A 21455-nucleotide genomic window follows, 5' to 3' on the forward strand; every position below is an offset into this window, starting at 1 on the left:
AAAAATCCAGTTTTGGTCCTCATGTCGGGGAGAGTACACTGTAGTGGTCATGAGCTCTTCCAGTGACTAGCCGTGCAGCTGGGACATGTAACTTAATATCTCTGCGCCTCAGTTTTCTTGGCTGTGACATGGGGGTCATGGCAAAAGCCACCTCATGGGGTTGTGAGGATTAATGAGGCAGAATGTGTCAAGTGCTCCGAGAAGTATGTGGCCATAAATATGTTGGCTATTATTTGTATCTGATACGATTCTATAAATTGATAATACATCTCTTTCCTAACCAAACTTTTGCCTACCCAGAACACCATAATCACTGAACCAAAGAAACAGACAAAAGTCCGCAAGCCCCCAGAGCTCCTCTTCCCGAGTGATTTTTGGGATGGAACACTGAGAGCCTACGGAAGAGTGGACTCACCAGTGGTGCCAGTGGGACAGTTGGTGCACACCACCTCCTGAGTCTTAGGGACAACGGCACAACTCGAGCCCCCAGGACACGGACAGGGCTGGCAATCGGAAGAGGTGCCCGCGGTCGAATCTCCATAGTACCCGTCACCGCACTTCTCACAGTGGGGTCCAGCTGTATTGTCTCTGCAGTCACAAACACCTATGTGGAGAGCGGGGATGAGAGAACAGGCCAGTGTGCAAGCACACGAGACCATGAACACTTCCCATCCATCTGCTAGATGACGGAGGTCGAGCAGCCACCAAAGACCATCTGCTCACCTGTCTCAGGGTCACAGGTCTCACTGTGTCCATTGCAGGTACAGAGCACACACGGGCTATATGGCCCGAGACTCGGAGTTTCTCTTCTGTAACCTGAGAGGCACATCTCACAAAACTGCCCTCCGTATCCCACAGGACAGGTACAGGACTCCACCCACGTTGCAGGCACCCCAGGCCCGGGGCGAGCACTTGTCAGGGTGACATCATCCAAATAGCCAGCACCTGTGTATGACGTGGGCAGGAGAATCACTGAACTGGCTTCTGTTTTTCAAAAGCTTACAGAAAGTTAATAAAGCTAGAGAGTTATCAGATACAAAATTCCAGAGAAAATCAACTATTAGTTAAGTCATCTTTTGGAGGAGATAACTAGAAAATAGCATTCACAACATTTGTGGGGTACCTAGCATTAAGTATTTGGAAGGGCAGTATAGCAAACATTTTTAAACACATACACACACACACAACAACTGGATTTGTTGGATTCTTCAGTTCTCTCAATCACCAATGTGACAAAGGAAAAGCACTGGGAAATATTCTGGGGCAAGAAAAGATTGGAGCAAGAATGCAGGGGATAAGAAGAGTTTAAGTCCATAGCCATTAAGCAGGGTTTTTGTTCTCCTGCCACAGAAGCAGGCGCTGACAGCACAGCTCAGGAATAAAAGAGCAAAGAGCACGTGCTGACAAGTGCCACTCAATATGCTTTGTGCCCTGCATAAAACAGGAAAATTTGCTATACAAGTTTTAATACTCAGGGCTACTTTGGCAAATATGCAATTATTCCCAAGCAAATATGCCATATATCACAATGCTTCCCCATTTCCAGAAGAAAAAAAAAAGAGAGGAAGCCTTATATTGGCTTAGACCAATGGTTCATCCAACTCAACAGAGCATGGGATGGCCTCAGCAGGAACATCCTATGACATGGCAGTCCTTTATTTCATCATATTTCCTTTTAATTTCCATTCTGCTCCAGAATGTTTCAAGTTTATTTCCCTATGTTATGAAATATCACTTGCTGTTTATAGAATTCTTAGAACCTGACAACCTGAGGCTAAAGAACATCTCTTGTATTACTGCTTTGATATATTTATGGGGTTTTGTTAGCAGTTAGATCATGAGAAACAACCACTGGTTAAAGTGCTTCCAATTGTAACCATTCTGAAGTCTCCCATCCTAAAAAGTACTCTTCCTCTAATCTTGTCACTTTTCTTGAACTGTAATCCACCTCTTTTCCTTCCCTTACAGCCAAACTTCTTTGGCTTTATTCTACTGCTTCACCTTCTAGTTACTTATCAAAGCACTGCAATATAACTTCAGTTTCAACCCTCTTTAAACAAAAAATTGCCAATGATTCCTTAGTCACCCAATCCAAAATCCAAGAGAGCCATCTTTATAAACCCATTAATCGTTTCTCCTCCTCAAAATTCTTTTTTCTCCCTTGAGTCTCAGGGCATAGTCTTTAGATAACTATGTTTCTGGGTTGCACTTTTTCTCTATTTTTGGTCTCATTTTCAATTAAAAAGTACTGCCCATATGTAGTCAACCTTTCAATTCCAGATCTCTCGTCCTAACTTATTCCTAAGCCCAGACCCATATTTCCAACAATTTATAAGACCTCTTCATCTGGATGTTCATGTAGGCATCTCAAAAACCAATACATCCAAGCTGCTGATGTCACTCACTATGCCACACCACCACTCTGACTCCACCCAAACAGCTTTAGCTTTCTACAGAAAAAGGTCCTCATTAAAAAACAAACAAACAAACAAACAAACAAAAAAAAAAACTATAGGAAAAAAATTTTAAAGGCACATTAAGAAATAAAGAGGAGGCAATGTGAGTCAGTAGAATTACACTCAAGATTCTTAGAATATAGGGGGGCCTGGGTGGCTCAGTCAGTTAAGCATCCAACTTCAGCTCAGGTCATAATCTCACAGTTCGTGGATTCAAGCCTTGTGTCAGGCTCTGTGTGGACAGCTCAAAGCCTGGAGCCTGCTTTGGATTCTGTGTCTCCCTCTCTCTCTCTGCCCTTCCCCTGCTCATGCTCTCCGTCTCTCAAAAATAAATAAACATTTAAAAAAAAGGATTCTTGGAATACGTGTAGATATAAAGTAACCTCATTAGGCTTATTCATTATGAAACAATGCCACTTATTAATTTTAGCAAATTTTCTCCAGGTCCTTGAATGTGGTTAAACAAATGCATTATTTTTACATGTACAACAAGGTAGTTTATACCACTTCTTTAGGATCAAGTTTTATAGTATTGGGACTTTAGAGATAAACTTTTACATTATTGTGGATCTTTTTACCCAATCGTCTTCTTAATTCTCTTAAATCATATCATAACTTACTTCTCTCACTGTATGTCCCACGGATCTTGATGGAGGTCAAATTGTTTAGGAGCTTCTGAAATTCAAAAGGTGTAAGAGGAGGCCTCCAAGGATAATCTGTTGCTTCATGGAGCCTAGAGAGAAAGAAAGATCTATATTAACCTCTATAAGGAAAATTCTGGGTACTGAGAAAGCATTTCTTATTCATTTAAGCCACCAACAATGCAAGGCTCTGACAATCTAACCAAGTCAGAAATGGATCTGTTGGTTTGATAATACAACTGCAAAGATACAGGTAAATAAAGGGAAGGCTTCCTTTTCCAAAACCACCCTTATAACCCAGACGTTTTTCTCCAACATACACCTTAAGGCCCAGTAAGACTGGTAAAGAAACTACTTTTAGAATTCTGGTCAAGTCAGATTTTCCAAAGAAGACGGTCTTACCTGAAGACGTATTTCACAGTGGTCTCACTTGGATAGGAATTGCCCTGAGCGATCAAGGGCACAGACACTCTCAGGCCAGCTCCTTCAAGCACCAGGTCTTCTGCAGACAGGCGAGTGTCTCGCCTGTCCACTCGAAAGGAGAAGGTGAGGTTCTGGCCATAACTCAACAACTGCTTGCCCAGGAACTTCGCTGGAAAGCAGACACAGTGGTGTGTGAGAACGTAACAATGAGAGTAAACAGGGACACACGTGGCGCCAGACTGCTTCCCAGTCTTACTTACCAGGAGCAATGAAGTATCTAGGAAAGTAGCTATCTGAGATGACGGCGACATCCTGCCTCTCTGAGGACCACTCGAGTGATGCTTCAGAGCCATCCCTTTGTTCTACACGCCACCCATCCTCATCTGCAAGCACAGGATGAGAACACAAGTGCCATCACCTCGTAAACATCCTGAACTCAGGTCCTCTATAGACCACAAAATATATAGAAAGTCAGCAATAAACAGTTTGAATACACGGCTCCTATAGCAGTACCTGTATATGCTATACCCCTCAAGCTATATTTTGATTTTTATGTAAATTTATACTACAGTACATTCTAAAGCCATGTTTTCATTCAATTAAAAAGCCAAACAAAGAGCCAAACAAAACATTATGTACACTGAAAAACAAAATGTTACCACTATCAAAAAATCCTCAAAATTATTAATTTTTTAAAACTACTGTAAGTCTTGGGGCGTTTGGGTGGCTCAGTTGGTTAAGCGTCTGACTTCGGCTCAGGTCATGATCTCATGGCTCTTGGGTTCAAGCCCTGCGTTGGGCTCTGTGCTGACAGCTCGGAGCCTGGAGCCTGCTTCGGATTCTCTGTCTCCCTCTCTCTCTGCCCCTCCCCTGCTCATGCTCTCTCTCCCTCTCTCAAAAATAAACAAACATTAAAAAAAATTTTTTTAAACTGCTGTAAGTCTAGTCTCACAATTCTGGGAGACAGAAGGGAAGGTCCAAATTACCGATCTGAAAGGTAGAGGTTATAGGATAAACACTGTAGCCGACAGCATTTGTACAGACAGAAGAATGCCCAAAGCAGAAGCAGGGTGTGCAACCTCTGGGATTAGATGATTCCAGATTAAAAAATCCAGGTTTGCACCTGAAAAACATAAAGATATAACCAGGAATTTGTTGTGCTTGAAATATGGTATCAGAAAAAAAAATACAGCTAGAGAAAGAATGAGCTACCTCTCACAATTGAAGCCTTCAACATTGTCTTTGCAAACACATCTTCCTGTTTCAACATTACATTCATCTATGCTGCCAGAAGGATTACAAGAGCATGGCCTATTGGATGGGAAAAGGAGTAAAACAATGAGAGAAATGAGAAAGAAATTCCACACTCAAAGCCAACTTTTGGTTTTACATGTTAATACATTTTATTTTTTAAAAAAAGGAATACGTAAAAAAGTGAAAGTCTTAAAATCAGTTTTATATATGAATTTGGTTTCAATTAAGAATACCTATCACATTTCTATACTAAAAACTCTGCTTACAAAATAATATAAAAACAGAGAGGGAGACAAACTGTAAGAGACTCTTCAATACAGAGAATAAACTTAGAATTGCTGGCAGGGTGTTGGGTGGGAGGGATAGGCTAAATGAGTGAGGGACATCAAGGAGGGCACTTGTTGGGATGAGCACTGGGTGTTATATGTAAGTGATGAATCACTAAATTCTATTCCTGAAATCATTATTACACTATATGTTAACTAACTTGGGTTCAAATTAAAAAAAAAAAAAATTGCTCGGGGGTCTACAAAGACAGACCATCCAATTCTCTTTATCTTTAGTTTTTATAGTGTAAATCATCCATTTGTTCTAATATGCTAATAGAATGGTATTCAAGCACACTCTGCAATATCATTTTGTGATTCTCTATTGCTTAGGCAAGGAAAAAGAGATACAAAAAAATTACATTGCTTTTAAGGTGGCTTAGATGCATGTCTTCTAACATAGAGTTTAGTGTAAAATGTAATCTGAACAGAATCATGGCGTCATTCTTCCTTTCCAAGAAACTCCTGTTTACAAATCTTTACTTATGTACCAATAGAGACCAAATTGCAGCTTTCCTTTCCATTTCCGTATATTTCCTCTGTTCACCTAACCTTTCAACAACACTTCTGAATTCAACAGAGCATGTAATTATTGCACCATATAGAAACAGTTGGGGGAAACAAAGGGCATAGTGCAAAAGGTATAATTTATGGTGGCAAGCCATCCAGAAGAACATGGAAGGAATGTTCAATTTATTTTAAATATCTTTAAAAAAAAAAAAAACTGTTTACGGGCACCTGGGTAGCTCAGTTGTTATGCATCCAACTCTTGATCTCGGCTCAGGGCATGATCTCATGGTTTGTGAGTTCAAGCCCCAAGCTGGGCTCTGTGCTGACAGTGTGAAGCCTGCTTGGGATTCTCTCTCCCTCTCTCTCTGCCCCTCTCCTGCTCGCCTGTGCTCTCCCTCTGTCTCTCAAAATAAATTTAAAAAATTTTTAAATAAAAAAATAAAAACTCTGCCTAATCTCTGTTACAAACCAATCCTGGATCATCATTAGAGCTAGAAGTTTCGAATCCTGTTGACGATTATTATAAGGAAAAATGTTTATACAAACCACAAGATCTCTTGTTTTGAATCGACTACATTTAGATTCTGCCCCCTTTTCCTGGTTTTGAAAAGTCTTACCTGCATCCTGCCTCAGTGAGAGAATGGTATCCAGGCTGGCAGCGGTCACACTTATCACCCATCACTCCTGGCTTACAGCTACACCTGCCATAGCTATCACACTGTGTGCTGAGAGAACCTAAAATTTAAAGAGCTTATCAACAACCATGTATGAAAGTAAAATTAATATGCCAAATCAAAAAAAAAAAATGGTAACTAAAAACACTGCCTGAAACCTAATACGTAATCTCTAGATTGTTACGGAGGGAATAAAGATCAAATTTTAAATCCTCACTGTCTCAAAATAATATCCTTTTAAGCCATAACATTTTAACTTTCCAGACACACACCCTGCTCATCAATGTTGAAAAACAAGGCACTCTGCACCCAACGATAAACTGTACTCAAAACCAGTCCCTTCTCTGTGGGCAAGCACAGGATCCTTAAGGCCCACGTCTAGAACTTAAGTATATACAGGCACAACAAAATAAAGGTCAAACTCTTGAAAGAGTAGAACAGACTAAGAGCACTCTATGTTTCTGAACACACACCAACATACTGAGAAAGTTCAGCCCTCTAAGGACTGTAAACTAAACAAAGTCATTAACAAGGAAGAACTCACGAAACAGCTAACCTTTTACAGTCAAAGTTCAAACTGGTTTCTGGGATCGTGTTACTAATTATTTACAAAACCATTACTCAGGCCAACCCCACACTTTTATACACACCAGAAAATCATTTGAAAGCCTAACTTGGTTAAACAGAGTGGAGGTGGGGGTACAATAATGTACACACTTCCATACCTAACCTGTGCAGATACTTAGGAAACAAAGATTTTCTGGGGAGACAGGGAGCCCTTATTTTGTGTTTCAATCCATCAGGCTGAAGCTGACTCTGCCTGTCACTTACCCACAGGACTACAGTGACACGGAGAGCAGGCTTCGTTGTTCCCAAGGCGGAAGAAATTCTCCCGGCACCTCTCACATTTGGCACCATCCGTGTTGCCCTGGCAGTTGGTGCAATGGCCACCATGGCCGGTGGACCGGTATAGTTCAGGGTCAAAGTAGCATTCTTGTGATCGGCCATTGCAGTCACAGGCTGTTGGCCAAAACATATGGGTTAAGTCAGATCTATGTTCCTTAGCCAAACAGCATTTTCAAGACTCCAAGAAAACCAAACCATAATTTCCCATATCCCTGTGGCCCAAAGGGTGGTAGGATAAGACCGCCTACTTGATGCGTCGTTCATTTAAAAACAAAAAGGAGTATGTCAGTAAAGGGTTTAGATGGCCACATTATCAGTTTACCAAGAAATGGTCTTATCAAAAACAATGCCATCGGGGTGCCTGAGTGGCTCCGCTGGTTAAGCTCCTGACTGTTGATTTTGGCTCAGGTCATGATCCTAGGGTCGTGAGATCAAGCTCCCTGTCAGGCTCCACGCTGAGTGTGGAGCCTGCTTAAGATTCTCTCTCTCCCTCTACCGCTCATGCTCTCACTCTCTCTCAATAAAATAAAATAAAATAAAATTTCTTAAAACAAAACCCCCCGGGGCCACCATAAAATACAAGAAATTCCAGTACTTAGAATCTCTGGGCAATTGTTTAAATGCAAGTAAAAGCCAAGTTGAATTCTAATTTTTCTAAATCCTTATCCTTCATTCAATACCAGCTTCAAAAACAAGGTGCCAATTTATATGCGGGCTTTCATCTACCTCACTTTTCAGCCCTCAGATGATTCAAATACATTAAGACACTAACTTTCGAAGTGCCAGACTACTTGCATAGCCAGACTGGGGGAACCAGAGACACGTGAGGTAAGATTGGTGCCCCTGCAGATGGAGGCAGGACTGAAGGGACGTTCAGTGTCACTAGACACAGTCATCCACTGGGGACCCACAATGCCAACTATATTCCCTACACAATGCAACTACATTTTAAGAACACATACATGTAGTCACAGAAATTCTTTATTACATTTCTATTAAGTTTTTTTTCCTTAGAATTATATATTCCACACAAAGTACAGGCAGTATCTTAAGCACTAAAGTTTTATTTGATTTCAGATAAAGTTGTTTTAAAAAAATGTTTGAGTATATATATTTTCTTTTTTTCACCTCCCCTTCTTTATAATTATTTTTTTAATAGGATTATACTTGAATACTTTTTAGAAACTTGAATCACTGGTAGCAAAAATTAGAGTTGTGTTAAGTAACTTGTAGAATTCCCATTCTCTTCTTCATTTGCTATTTCTCTTCTCTCAAGCCTCTCTAGATTATTCTGCACATCCCATCCCCAGCCAAACTCGGTCCATCCCCAGCTAAAAGGTTTGGTGGTCTGGGATGTGGAGCAGAACAGTTCCCTTGTCTACACTGTCCTAACCCCCAGGTAAAGCAGGTGCTGTGTCTCCTTTATCATCAGCTGGTGAGAAGGCAAACCACCTGTCTGCTAGTGGTAAATTGGCAATCTCTTGTTTATTCTTCTCATAATGGTCCTGGAGAGACTCCAAATGTGACCCTATCATTGAACAGAATACTTGTCAAACACATGTGTACATTTATTTAAATGTCACATCTTAGGGGCATGTCATTCTTTTTGTTAAGACCTTAATCCTGTAGCTTCTAACACTAGATATTACAGTTCAGTAAAAGAAGAGAAAGTCAAGCAAGTATGTAGGAATTCTAGAGGAAGCTGCACAATTTATCTTCAGATCTGGGAATTGCTGAGGAAAAGGGAAGATAAGAAAATCTGCTCTAGGGGCCCTTGGGTGGCTCAGTCAGTTAACCACCCAACTTCAGCTCAGGTCATGATCTCATGGTTCATGAGTTTGAGCCCTATATCAGGCTCTGTACTGACAGTTCAGCCTGGAGCCTGCTTCAGATTCTGTGTCTCCCTCTCTCTCTCTGCCCCTACTCTTTCCTTCCCTCCTTCCCTCCTTCCCTCTCTCTCTCTCCCTCTCTCTCAGAAATAAACATTAAAAAATAAATAAAAAGAAAATCTGCTCTAGGCAACTAATAGAAATAGTCATGAGACAAAATATTGGTCGTTTCTCAAGGTTTCTGCCAACCATTCCAGTGAGTGTGGAGTGTCTTCTTTCTTATCCCTTTATCAAGAGTAGATGATAAATATTTATAAGGTCATAAAAAATTATATCTGCTTTAAAATTTTCTTATTTTTAAGTCCTTGGCAAATCACAATCACATAGTTTCATGGTTCCTTTCTCCTGAGACATCTTTCTCTATCTGTTCAAAATAAACCAAGCCATTATGAAGGGATAAACAATGTATAATATTTTTCATTTTACATTTTTCTAGAAATACTAGAATCTACTCTCCTTCCCAAAGCCACCCACATCTGCACGGGAGGAGAAGGAAGATTCTCCCTATTGGGCTCTTTCATGAAATAAAGGAAAAATAATTTGGGAAAATCATCTTTTGAATGACAGTCTTAGTCTAGAAATCAACATATCCGACACATATTAATAAATGATCCTGACTGCTTGAGTAAATGACCATTGGCAGGAAAATATTCTACATGTGCAGCAAAGAAAAGACTAGAGAAACCAAATTTTACAGGAGGCTACACTTGCCCACTATTTGGATCTATGCAAAGTTCCAAACCTTGGAGATGCTGCCCCCACCCTGGTATGTGTGTTCATGAAGGAAACACAAAATGAGCATACTTTATATCCATAGCCAATTGCCTTCATCTAGGATTTTCCTCTGATGTGCGTGTAAGTTTACCGTTCCATGCTCTCAAATGATGGAAGAAGCACTGCCTTTCAGGGTTTTCCTTGCAAGGAGGAACAGAAGGAAGTCACCCATTCCCGCTCCCCACTCTGGAAACCCTCAAGATAATCTAACAGCTGGAGGCCAAGGGGCACTCACGCAGGCATTCGCTGGCACTCTCGGCGGTCGCCCTCCTCCACGGCCGGTCATTGAAGAAAGGCAGACACTTTTCACAGTCCACTCCGTAAGTGTTATGTTTACAATTACACACCAGCTTGTTGAATTCGTTCTTTACACACTCGCTTGCATGTCCGTTACATTTACACCTAGGAAGAGAACAGGCACTCAGAAATAAGAAACAGCCACAAAGTCCCAGAAATGGATACAAAAAAATGATGTACAGAGAGAACTAAAAGCAACCTCAGAACATTTTTTAGTTTTACCACTCAAAACTGTAAACTGAGGAACTAAGCAAAATTAAGTAATGATTGAGTTTTTAGGTAGGAATTAAAATTAAACAAGCAAAAAAACCCCAAAAAACAAAAAAACACCACCACCCCATCTGTATTTAACCAGGGATGGGACATTGACCAGACATAAGAAGAAAGTCTCTAACAATTTCTGAGGCCATCTGGAGGATCACTTCCGGAAGTCAACTGCATGTGTCAAGGAGCGGCCAAGTGCAGAGGTTAAGCAGAGCATGGACTCTGAAGCCAGGATACATGTTTGAAACCCTGCCCTATGACTTACCAATGTAACTTAACCTCTGTGCCTTAGCTATTAAATAGGGATGATGAGAATGTGAATTTCACAGGGTTACTGAGAGGGTCAAGAAGCTGCTTTATTTATGTGCCTAGGATTGTGCAGGCATACTATAAGTCAATAATTATGTCAGCTATGATCTGTCATAATGATTTTCCTGATCTGAAGGTAGTAAGAGACATTCAACTACCATATGGAACTCTGGGAGCTTGATATTCTCTCAGGTTGTTTGGGGCAAGAATCCCTGAAGGATCCCTCGGATGCAGGCACAGTCATAAATTAAGGACTCATGGAAATGTCCATGAGTATTAACACGCGTTCTGGTGTCCTGATGTTTCCCTCACTGGCTTCTTTACAGACAGAATCAGTTCCACAGCTTCCACTACTATGTCCTAATACACTCAGACCTTTCCTGAACATCTACAGTGTGCCAGATATATCCTAAATTTATATCCCTAGCTCTCATCTTTCTCCTGACTCCTATCCTTCACTAATGCACAAATTTACATATCCCCCATAACCTAAAATTTTAGATGTCTACAACTCATCATCTCCCTAAATTAACTCATCTTCTTCACTTATTTCATTAATAGTGCCATCACTCTCCTAATCATTAAACCTTAAAATCATCTTTGCCTAAAGGCCTGATAATTCTTGCTTCACAATGAAATCCACCTAAATTGTTCCTTTCCAATCTACTGTCACCACCCTAATGCCAGATATTTGTCATCTAACACCTACATCACAGCATAACAAGAATATAAATTCTCTTGATGGCACTCTTTCACCTTGCCTGCAACTAATCTTAACCACTGTTTAGATATCATAGTCTTACTTCAAAAAAGTACACGATTTCTCATTGATTACAGCCTCCATCAGCTTTCACTCCATTTACTCCAAATATTCACCAAGGAGGTTTTTCTTAAGCCTAGTAAGCCTATAATTTCCCAACCCTACACTTCTTTTTTTTTGTTTTTGTTGTTGTTGTTAATATTTATTCATTTTTGAGAGAGAGAGACAGAGACAGAGTGCGAATGGGCGATGGGCAGACAGGGAGACACAGAATCCGAAGCAGGCTCCAGGCTCTGGGCTGTTAGCACAGAGCCCGATGTGGAGCTCAAACTCACAAACATGAGATAATGACCTGAGCCAGTCAGATGCTTAACCGACTGAGCTACCCAGGTACCTCCTCAACCCTATAGTTCTACTCATGGCACACCCACCCTCCTGAATCCCACCCACCTATCCTGCTTCCTTATCCAAATTCTACCCATTCTTCAAGGCCCAGCTTGGTTCCCATCTGCTTCTCTAGCCTGAGAGTTCTGTCTCATTCTCTGACATAGGGCCTCTTTTTATCTAAAACACGTGTTTAATTTTTCACACGTTCATACACTGCCTGCCCCATTCATTTGTACGATCCTGGAAGGTCAAGTCCTTTTCAGCAGGTGAATGTCCTATGCTTCCATGGTGGCTTCAGAGTGCCTGTTGCATCGCTTTGTGCTGAGGTGCCCAGCAAGAATTCAGCAAGGGCGCTGATTTGACAAGGTTATAGAAATAACAAAATTATTAATTAATATGGTTGTAAGAAAGTTGCTACACTCACTTATAAACCAAAGCTCCAGTCATTTTCAAAGTTATTTAATGATTTACTTACCTACCACCCACAGCAAAATCAGAGATTGCATAATAGTAGGACTTGAGAACTTTGGGGTCGTTAAACACTTCATCTCCAAAGGTGTTCAGGCGATTGAGTGTGACTCTGATGTCAGTGGCAGTTACCCATTCCTGTGAGGGAAAAAAAATTAATAAAAAAAACAGAAAAAGGTAAAGGAACTGAAGATGAGGGACATATATGCAACAAAATTTTCTAAACTTTTCCAACAGTTAATATATCATGTGACTTGTGTCCTCTTCTAGCATTAAATCAGATATATTATTCGAGGACTCCCTTAATTTCCTAGTATTTTTCTCCTTCTGGACTCTTCCCTTTTTTTGATCTAAGTTGTTATCACTCAGAGTCCCAAAAAGCAGGAATAATAATCGTTTCTTCACAAGGCTGTTGACAGGCTTAGAGGAAATATACTTTTAAAGGCTTAGCATACAGGAGGGACTCCGTACACACGCCCCTTCTCTCCACCCTGTATCCGTGCCCCAAATCCAGCAGAGAAGCCAGCACAGAGCTCATGGGGCACCACAGTGGTATTAGATATGCTGGTCACTGTCTCCTCCTGCCCATTTTGTACCATCATCTACCTCTCCCTCCATCCCTAGTCCACTACTGATAGATCTGGGAGAGACATCCAAGTACAAAATAATAAATCATTATGCTGGCTGGGGCTAATCAGATGCAGTTTTGTCCTGATCCTTCCCATAATGTCACTTCTCTGTGAGGCCTTCCCTGGCCACCCAACTAAACATTGCTGCCCACCCCAACTCCCTATTTCACTCTCCTGTCTTAATTTTTTTTAAGTTATTTATTTTGAGAGAGAGAGAGAGAGAGAGAGAGAGAGAGCGAGCAGGCGGAGGAAGCGCAGAGAGAGAGGAAGAGAAAGAATCCCAAGCAGGCTCTGCACTGCCAGCGCAGAGACCCCCCCGCAGGGCTCGAACTCACAAACCGTGAGATCATGACCTGAGCCAACATCAAGAGTCAGACGCTACCCAGGTGCCCCCTGTTTTATTTATATTGTCTCTTTCCATCACCTTCCCCCCACCCCGCCACTGCCACCGCCACCATCATTCTAAGCCCACCATTCTAATCACCACCAAGATTCTAAGCCCCACAAGAGAAGGACTTATCTGCTTTGTTTACTGCAGTCTCCCTGGTGCTTAGCATACAGTGGGTGCTCAAATACATAGGCTGAGCAAATGAACAAATCTGAAGAAACCACAACTGATCAAATTGGTAGGTGTACCATAATAACAGAGGACAAGAATGAAAGTTAAAGTTTTCCCCTAGGTTTTATGAGCTCTAAGCCCTTATAATAAATGCCCTTTCATTGAGCTAATTTTAGTCAGATGTTTACCTCTATGGTAGACTGTTATAATGATGATTCCAATGAATCATTCTGCCAGTGTCCACACCCTGCGCAGTCCCTTTCCACCCTGATTCTAGGCTGGGGCATGTGACTTGCTTTTGCCTAGGGGACATGAGCAAATGTGACACAAACAGAAGTCTGATAAGCACTTGTGCACTGGGACTTACTCTCTTGGAACACTTCTGCCATCATGCGAGGAAGCCTAGTCTAGTCACCTTGAAGCTTTAAGGCCACAGGGAGAGACAAACCCAGTTCCCAGCTGACCTGCCATTGAGGGAGCTCAGGTCAATACGGAATCAGGAGAAATAATAAATCACGGTCATTTAGAACTGTTAAGTTTTGGAGTAGCATATTATACATGACCACCCAAAGATGCCACTTCCACGGAAAGTCCTATCGTGGGACCACACGTGGGCATCAACAGTGGAGACGCAACAAGCAAGTGCAGAGCAGCAGGCGTCTGTGTTTCCAGGAGGCTCCCCATGAGACTGGGAGGCACATCCCTGATTAAGGAGCACAGCTTAAACCATGCCAAACACCTGGCATACAGAGCAACATCGAGGCCTCATAAAAGCTAATCCCCGTGAAGCCTCCAAGTATAATTAGAAAGGAGAAGAGATGATGATTCCACCGCATGCAAACTTGGAGCTCCAATAACAACACCCACTCATGGCCACAATGCTAGGAATCTTTTAGTCGTCTGTAATGTAAATAGCTAAACATATCTCTGTGTTTAATGCTTATTATCTCTCCTTCGAGCTTCATCTTTATAACAGCTTCCCTTGAATAAAAGCTTCTCAAGAGTTAGGTTTAAGTCATTTTTTTCACAATGGGCATCTTAAAAAGAACAGGCTCTGGAGCTAGCCTTTCTAGGTTTTGAATCCCATTTCTGCTCCTTAAAACTGCAATTGGGATCAGTTACTTTACCTCTCCTGATAAATAATGCCCATGCCTCATCTGTAAAATGAAGATAATAAAACTGTCTACCTGCCCCCCGCCCCAAGAAGGGAGGGGCACCTGCACGGCTCACTTGGTTGAGTGCCGAACTCTTGATTCTGGCTCAGGTCATGATCTCGCAGTTTCAGGAGTTCAAGCCCCATGTCAGGCTCTGTGCTAAGCATGGAGCCTGCTTTGAGATATTGTCTCTCTCTCTCTCTCTCTCTCTCTCTCTCTCTCTCTCTCTCTCTGTGTGTGTGTGTGTGTGTGTGTGTGTGTGTGTGTGTGTCTCTCCCCCTTCTCCCTCTGCCCCTCCCCTGCTCGTGCATACTCTCTTTCAAAAAATAATAAAAATAAAAATAAACAGAATTTTAAAAGTGTCTACATGTAGAGTTATTATGAGGGTTAAATGAGTACATATAGCTAATTTATCTCAAGGGCTCAGGACACTGCTTGGCACTTATAGCAAGTGTTGTAATAAAAGTTGACTATTATTATAAATCAGTATATGCTTAATAATATTCATATACAATGAAACCAGGAAGGGTCTCCTCTCCCATCTGGGAGATCACAGCTTCTGGAGAGAGGCACAGGAAGCAATGAGGAAAAAGGGTCATTATCAGCTAAAGTCAAATCAGCTAACCCTCCTTGGCAACTGGGTATGAAAACCAGACCTCTTACATTCAGAGGCACATAATTAATATTTTTGCATAATGACAGCAACTGACCAAATCGATTACAGATGCCCATAGCATTTTCACCACATTCAGTCTCATGAGTTCCTATGGCATAAAGAGTAGCAAACATCAGGGATGCCTGACTGGCTCAGTTGGTAGAGCATGTAACTCTTGATCTCAGGGTCATGAGTTCGAGCCCCACACTGAGTAGTACTTTAAAAAAAAAAAAAAAAAAAAAAAAAAGAGAGAGAGAGTAGCAAACAGAATCCCTACAGCTGGGGGAACCGCTTCAAGATAGGCTGACAAGGCATACAGTTAGCAAAGGTGCCATAAAATCACAGTCACATAATGTCACTGCTTTTTCCCACTGACTATACCATTGTCTCTGCAGGACAGTAAAATAGAATAATCTGGATAGTAAGAAACTAAGCTAGCAATTGTTTGCTAGTTGATCAGCTTAAGAAAATTGTAGATCACATCTCCCCTAGACATTCAGTCTTCTGTGTTTTCATCTATCAAAAGCAGTTAATTCTTCCTACTTATTTTGAATACATCTTACCACCATTGCAAGAAACACGTTACTCAAAGGCCTTTGCAGACATACTCACTGCTCACCATAACCTCAGACTTTACCATGATCAAGACGTACAATCGCCCAGCAAACTACAGAAATATAATGGAAGGGAAGAATTGGACCCACAGAGAAATAGATTCTCATCTTTTGACACAATGCAAAGCCATACAACCAATTTAGAAAGTCTCTGAATATAATAAATTTCAAAGAGAAAGCGTGAGAAGACACAAAAGCATGAAGCCCAGAAGAATGAGCGGACTCCCTACTTAGAAATCCCAACAGCTTTTCATAAAATGTACACAGCATTTGCAAACCCACATCCAGTCTTTGTCTCAGTCAATTAATACAGGCTGTCCCCATTTAGATGTTAACTTCAGCCACATGACAGAAGCATCTCCAATTCTGTGTTACAGAAAGATTCCAAATTATGGCATATAAGGAATATGTGCACAGAATTTTCGAGAAAAAGGACAGCTTTAATTCTTTTTGTGCTTAAATGGAGAAAAGTTTCTATCTTGATGCTCAGGCACTATACCATGTGTACCTAAATTTATATCTTGTCACAAACACCAGTGCCTTTAGGTGATGAGAAGTTTTTATGACTGACAACAGAGCCAAACAGACCCAGTCCAAATTTCCCTGCACGGTTACAAAGAAGGATGGCGTTCTCAGATGTTGCTCCAATTGTTCCCCCTTGCGAACACTAAAAAATACTTTTCCTTTTGTCAAATCAGAGAAGAGATAAGAAAGGATGCAAACATAATGGGTAGACTCAAATACTCTCTTCAAAAGGTCAGAAGCAAAATGTTTCCACTGTGAGTAAAGAGCCAAGTTAAAATTGTTCGGCTTTCAAGATTTCTAGAAGCTGTAGCCCAGAAATCACTGGTCCGTGCACAGGGATAGAAGAACATCATTTGGGAAGCAGGAACAAAACGATTCTTCTTCCCATACTGAGCATCTACAGGAGAGCAGGATAAAATCCACCTGTCCGTCCTGCTGGGGTAGATTCCACACCCACCCCCTCCCTCTGAAGTGGGACCAAAGGCCCCCATACAATCCATCTTCCTGCATCCTGTAGGTACGTGGAACAACTAACCGGAGGCAAAGCTAAATTCTGGATGCATTACCTGCAGCACCGGACTATTGTCGAAGTTGTAGGCACTCGGCCTTCCTTCTAGGGTTGAAAAGGCCACATTGCCTCCAGTCAGAGGGGAAATATCACTGAATTCATCTGTGCACAAGGCCTGCTGCTCATCTCCTCCTGTCCTGATGAAGCCACGGTTTGCCTTCGAGTAGGTGTTCTCGCAGGAGCCGCTGTAATACTGGTAAGGAATCCAGGGCCCATCTTCCCGTGTGCGCTTGTAAATGGCGAAGCTCTCCGGGCGGCTGGTGTGGAACTTGAGGCGCACGTATGTGATGTCAAAAGCTTTTCCTGTGAGACAAACAAGACATTCAAAAGTCATACATAGGAAGCAAAGAAATTCCCTCTCTTCCCAGTTTGCTTTGGAACTTGACGAAGAGAGAACACAAACTGCCCTGTGCACCCTGGACCAAGATGGTTCCAGAACACACGACACATTGGCTGTGTCCATTAGGCAATTGGAAACCTGGAAATAGTGGGTGTTTTCCCTGAGAAATGACAAGTTATAGTTGGGTTCATAAGTTGGCTCATAAAAGCTTGTTTAGGACATGCATTGTTGAAATTTTGTTTGCCATGAAAAATGGTAGCACTGTACTTCTATCAAACAAAAGCAAAATTGAATTAGAAAGTACATTTATTCTTAATGCTGGTGCTTCAGCATAAACAATTTAATTAAAAAAAAACAGAAAAGAAAATTTTTGCTGACTTTCTAGATCAGTATTCTGGAAACTTTCAAGGTATTTAAAAACTCACTCTATTAACTGTAATGTTACTTCTTGATGCAGGAGGACTATCTTCAGCACTATTCTTCTACTTATCCACCAAGTTAAGACAGGGATTTGAGAAAGAGAAAAGGACAGTGATTAAGAGATGGGGCAGGGAGTAGAAAAGGAAGAAAAAAAATTCCTCTAGCAGCTGAACAAAGAGAAAAAAAGGGAGAGAGAGAAAAGGAGAATGGGAGTTTAAAGAACTTGTTTGAATATGTTCAAAGGAGAATATGCAAGATCTGAACAGGAAACGTCGGCAAAAGGGACGAACTGGGCTGCTGTCTTCTGGAGGAAGAGCCACCGGTCAGACAGCTCCCTGTGGCAGCCAGGGTGTGGTCTGATGGCTGGGACACCTTGGTTGCCAGCCAGTGTGCCTTCAGGTGGGTCAAAAAGACAATGTGCAACTGTTTTTAATCACCTTTCATTCACAAATTGGGTCTTTCTCTGACAATGTTTATCCTCTGCAACTTCCATGCTATAGTGAAGATTACAGACCGGCCAACAAGTATTTATTGGGCACAACTACATGTTCAGTCCTACACTATACACTTTGGGGCACAGAATGTGTTAGACATAAAAGGTCCTTGCACTCAAAGACCTTACAGTCTTTCCTCCCCAAGTGGATTAACTCCACAGGAAGAACCAGCTCAGTCCTCTCTTATAAAGCTCACAGAAGAGGAACTCCTGCACACTCTCAGAAGTGTTGAGGAGAGACTTCTGCCATCCTCTTACTTCCATGTACCTGCTCATCCTCAGGGGACGAGTGATGGTCACGTGTGGCCTGGAATCTCCTCAGCTCACTCTCCAGCTGCCTGCCTAAGGTCCTGTCCTGGACTCCTCAATGCAAGGCAGTGTGTCTGCCTCTGTGCCAGGGAGGCCTGCTGTTGTCCTACTACTAGATGCGGGACTAAGTGGGTGAGTTCAACTGGGCTGGAGAGGAGGGGACGGGGGGGAGAGCAGAAAGCCCATGTAAGTCATGTGTCCAGGCTCTATTCTTTAGTCCAGTATTATCTACAATAAACTAATATGATGAGCCATATCTAACTATTTCTTAGGCGGTCTAGATCTTAAAAGAGAAGTTTAATTAACTGTCCCCCATATACACGAAACGCACATACAATTTTGAACACAAAGGTGTGTGGCATGATGGAGAGAACGCAGGACTGGGCGTTATGAGACCTGAGCTCAGGTCCTGGCTCCTTCAATGACTAGCTGTGTGATTTCTGTTCCACCATTTTCTCCTCTGCAAAAATGAAAGTGATGACCCCTGAGCCCTTTACCTCAAAGTGTTGTTGAAAGGACAAACTAAGATCTTACGTATACCTGGTTAACTGTAAAACTCTATACAAATATAAGGCATTATTATAATGGAGTTTAGAAAAAAAAAATCCTGAATTAGGATCCCGACTATGTTCACATGTAAAGGTCTGACTGGGCCAGGGACTACCTAGTATAGTTGCTAAAGAGTAGTACACAAATCTGGATCTTCTACCTAAGATGCAGTACTACATTTTGTTGGACACAGGTTATGAAAATCCAGTTTGCAACTGTCTTGTTAAAAGAATGAAAATTTAACCTCTATCTCTGCTGTATCAAAACCGTTAAGGTGTGTTCCCTTTGAATGAGGGCGTGGATTTTTAATATAATATCTATGGCATGCCAGAGATGATCTAAGACATTCTGGAATGGTGAAACAATTGAGTTCTCTTCAGGACAGGTGGTCTGGGATGCTCAAAGGCTTACTCACTAACCTGTGGATTACAGATTACCCTTGCTGTTTCTACTCTCTCTGTCTCCATTTCTGACATCTCATTGTTCTTTAACAACCCAACCTGCAGGAGACTGGATCAAAGGAGAGAAGATAAAATGGAGCTGGGTATGTTGTGTTCCAGACTAAAATCGGCATCACAGAGCCACACTCTGAAAGAAATGGGCTTCTGTGGTCCCTCTCACTGCTGCCACAGACATAGCACCGGGCGGCAGGCAGAAGGTGAGTAAGCAACATTGCTACTAGCATTAAACTTTGAAGCAAACTAGTTCACTGGTGCCGGCCGCACTCACTGAACCTTGTTTTTGGAGCTGCCTTTTTCCTTCCGACCCACGGCCACAGCTGGAAGAGAAAAAGGGCTCTGCGGCAACCAGTAAAGGAGGCTCACACATGCCACATGACAAGACGGCCACGTACACTGCACTCCGAATTAGAGTCAGTCCAGTGGTGGAGGCAGACCACTGCAATTCCCCTGCGATGAGTGCTTTGACAGGACAAGTGCACAAAGTTCTGGGAGCATGGAGGAAAGTCACCTAACCTGGACTTGCAGGGTCAAAAAACATTTTCTAGAGGAAGTAACATCAATATCCAGGACCTGAGGAATGTAGAGGAAGTACCCAAGCAAACAGGGATCAGTGGTCGAGGCAAATGAAACAGCATGTATGAAAGCCCAGAGAACACAGAGGAGTGATCACTGAGAATCAGAGTTGTAACACAGCGAGAACTGGAGAGAGTGGCTGGAGATGGACTCACCAGGAAGGACAGCAGGCCAGGCCTGAGGCCATGTTAAAGAGCAACTTCAACCTAAGGGCAATGGTGAGCTGCTGAAGGATTTGCACCAGGAAATACATGATCAGATTTGACTTTTATAAAGATCACTCTGGCCACTGGGTAGAGATTAGGTTGGAAGGGACAGGATTAAAAGTAGGGAGAAAAGAAGATGTGGCAATAATCCTGGAGAGATGACGGTGGCTGAACTAAAAACAGGGGCAGCCGGAATGGAAAGAAATGAGTGGATTTAGGTGAGATGGAGGAAGCAGACCGCAGTAGTAACTTGGTGACCAATGGAGAGTAAGAGGGAGCAGGAGCCACCTCTGAAAGCCTCCTCTTCTTTTACTCTGTTGACATGTTGTTTCACTGTCAAAGCTTCTTTTCCAGAAATAAGGTAGAAGGATTTAAAATAACAGTTTCCTAATTTACAAACAAGTCGATGGAGCGCAGAGCCACCCACTGAAATAGAGGACAGGGGAGGTTAAGCAGGACTGGAGGCAGCGGTAGAGGGCAGGATGGGGACATGAGTTCAATTCTGGATGTACTAGTTTTGAGGTGTCTGTGGGTCATCTAAACAAGAGGAAATGTCTAGTATGAAGTTGGATGTGAGTGGTCTGAAAGCCCAAGAGAGACGTCTGAGTCAGATATATAGATTAGCATGTAGATGGATGGTGAAGGTTGGGTATGGTTGAGACCAATGAAGCAAGTGTGCTGAGTGAGAAGAGAGTTGACTTTTGAGATCACTCTCAGGAGCATCAACATTTAAAGCACAGACAGCAGATGGTAGGACTACAGAGGAGGCTGTGAGGCCAGAGAGGGAGACAAGTAAGAGCATCAATATCATGGAAGCCAAGAAGGTTTGAGGAAGAAATAATCACTGGTATTAAAATATGCTAAGAGAGTCATGTAAGACAATGACTGAGATGTCCATTGGCTTCAAGCTACAAACGGGTCACTGCTGTACTTAGAGCAGTCCTGTGGGCAGGGTGGGTGGGATTGAAGATGAATGGCAGATAAAAGGTAGGATAGAGGGGCGCCTGGGTGGCTTGGTCGGTTAAGCGTCCGACTTCGGCTCAGGTCATGATCTCATGGTCC

The 21455-nt window shown here is 42.2% G+C and overlaps 1 protein-coding gene across 1 annotated transcript in view; it reads right to left on the bottom strand.

Moving 5' to 3' along the window:
* LAMC1 (laminin subunit gamma 1) overlaps positions 1-21455 on the bottom strand; it is a 128374-nt gene that overhangs the window by 28455 nt on the left and 78464 nt on the right. Inside the window, exons 2-13 of the mRNA XM_060643753.3 lie at positions 17041-17345; positions 12346-12476; positions 10089-10255; positions 7116-7304; positions 6228-6345; positions 4733-4831; positions 4507-4643; positions 3781-3903; positions 3500-3689; positions 3077-3189; positions 724-945; positions 416-604 (exon numbers count right to left, since the gene is read on the bottom strand). Of these exons, the coding sequence (XP_060499736.1) occupies positions 416-604; positions 724-945; positions 3077-3189; positions 3500-3689; positions 3781-3903; positions 4507-4643; positions 4733-4831; positions 6228-6345; positions 7116-7304; positions 10089-10255; positions 12346-12476; positions 17041-17345 (1983 nt within the window). The remainder of the gene's footprint in view (positions 1-415; positions 605-723; positions 946-3076; positions 3190-3499; positions 3690-3780; positions 3904-4506; positions 4644-4732; positions 4832-6227; positions 6346-7115; positions 7305-10088; positions 10256-12345; positions 12477-17040; positions 17346-21455) is intronic.

This window comes from Panthera onca, chromosome F1, assembly GCF_046562875.1.
Source record: "Panthera onca isolate mPanOnc1 chromosome F1, mPanOnc1 haplotype 2, whole genome shotgun sequence".
NCBI lineage: Eukaryota > Metazoa > Chordata > Mammalia > Carnivora > Felidae > Panthera > Panthera onca.